Below are 456 nucleotides of genomic sequence, written 5' to 3' on the forward strand. Positions count from 1 at the left end.
CAAGTCCACGCGAAAAACCATCAAATGGTACAAAAAAAAATATTTTTCAACCTTTTGGACATGGCTGTGGTCAACTCCCTGGCTGTACACCGGTTCCTTGGCGGAAAAATGGCTCAACAAGAATTAAAGGTAGAATTTGTGAGATGTCTCCTGAAGGAGGAAGACCGCCGAGGAAGGAGGAACCGCATCACCCGTGCTCGCTTTGCCCCTGCTGCCCCTGCTGCCCCTGCTGCCCCACACATGCCAGAGGACACTCCCCTCCGAAGATGGCGACGATGTTCCCAGTGTTGGAAAAGAAATAAGAAGAGGAAGGAGACGTGATGTGTCGCACCTGTGGAGTTTCCTTGTGTGCGTCACCATGCTTCAAGGAGTACCACGCCACTCTACATGCTCCCTGAAGCATGAAATTTTGATAAGGTGATGTAAATATTGTGTGTATGTGTTGTAAATATTGTG

General features: G+C 48.7%; 1 protein-coding gene across 1 annotated transcript in view; it reads left to right on the top strand.

The window, feature by feature from the left end:
• Positions 1-127, top strand: part of LOC138864462 (piggyBac transposable element-derived protein 4-like) — a 372-nt gene extending 245 nt beyond the window's left edge. The window contains exon 1 of the mRNA XM_070131587.1: positions 1-127. This exon is cut by the window's left edge and continues 245 nt beyond it. Coding sequence (XP_069987688.1) covers positions 1-127 — 127 coding nt within the window.
• Positions 128-456: the final 329 nt, after the last annotated feature.

Source organism: Penaeus vannamei, chromosome 16 (assembly GCF_042767895.1).
Source record: "Penaeus vannamei isolate JL-2024 chromosome 16, ASM4276789v1, whole genome shotgun sequence".
In the NCBI taxonomy this organism is placed as follows: Eukaryota; Metazoa; Arthropoda; class Malacostraca; order Decapoda; family Penaeidae; genus Penaeus; species Penaeus vannamei.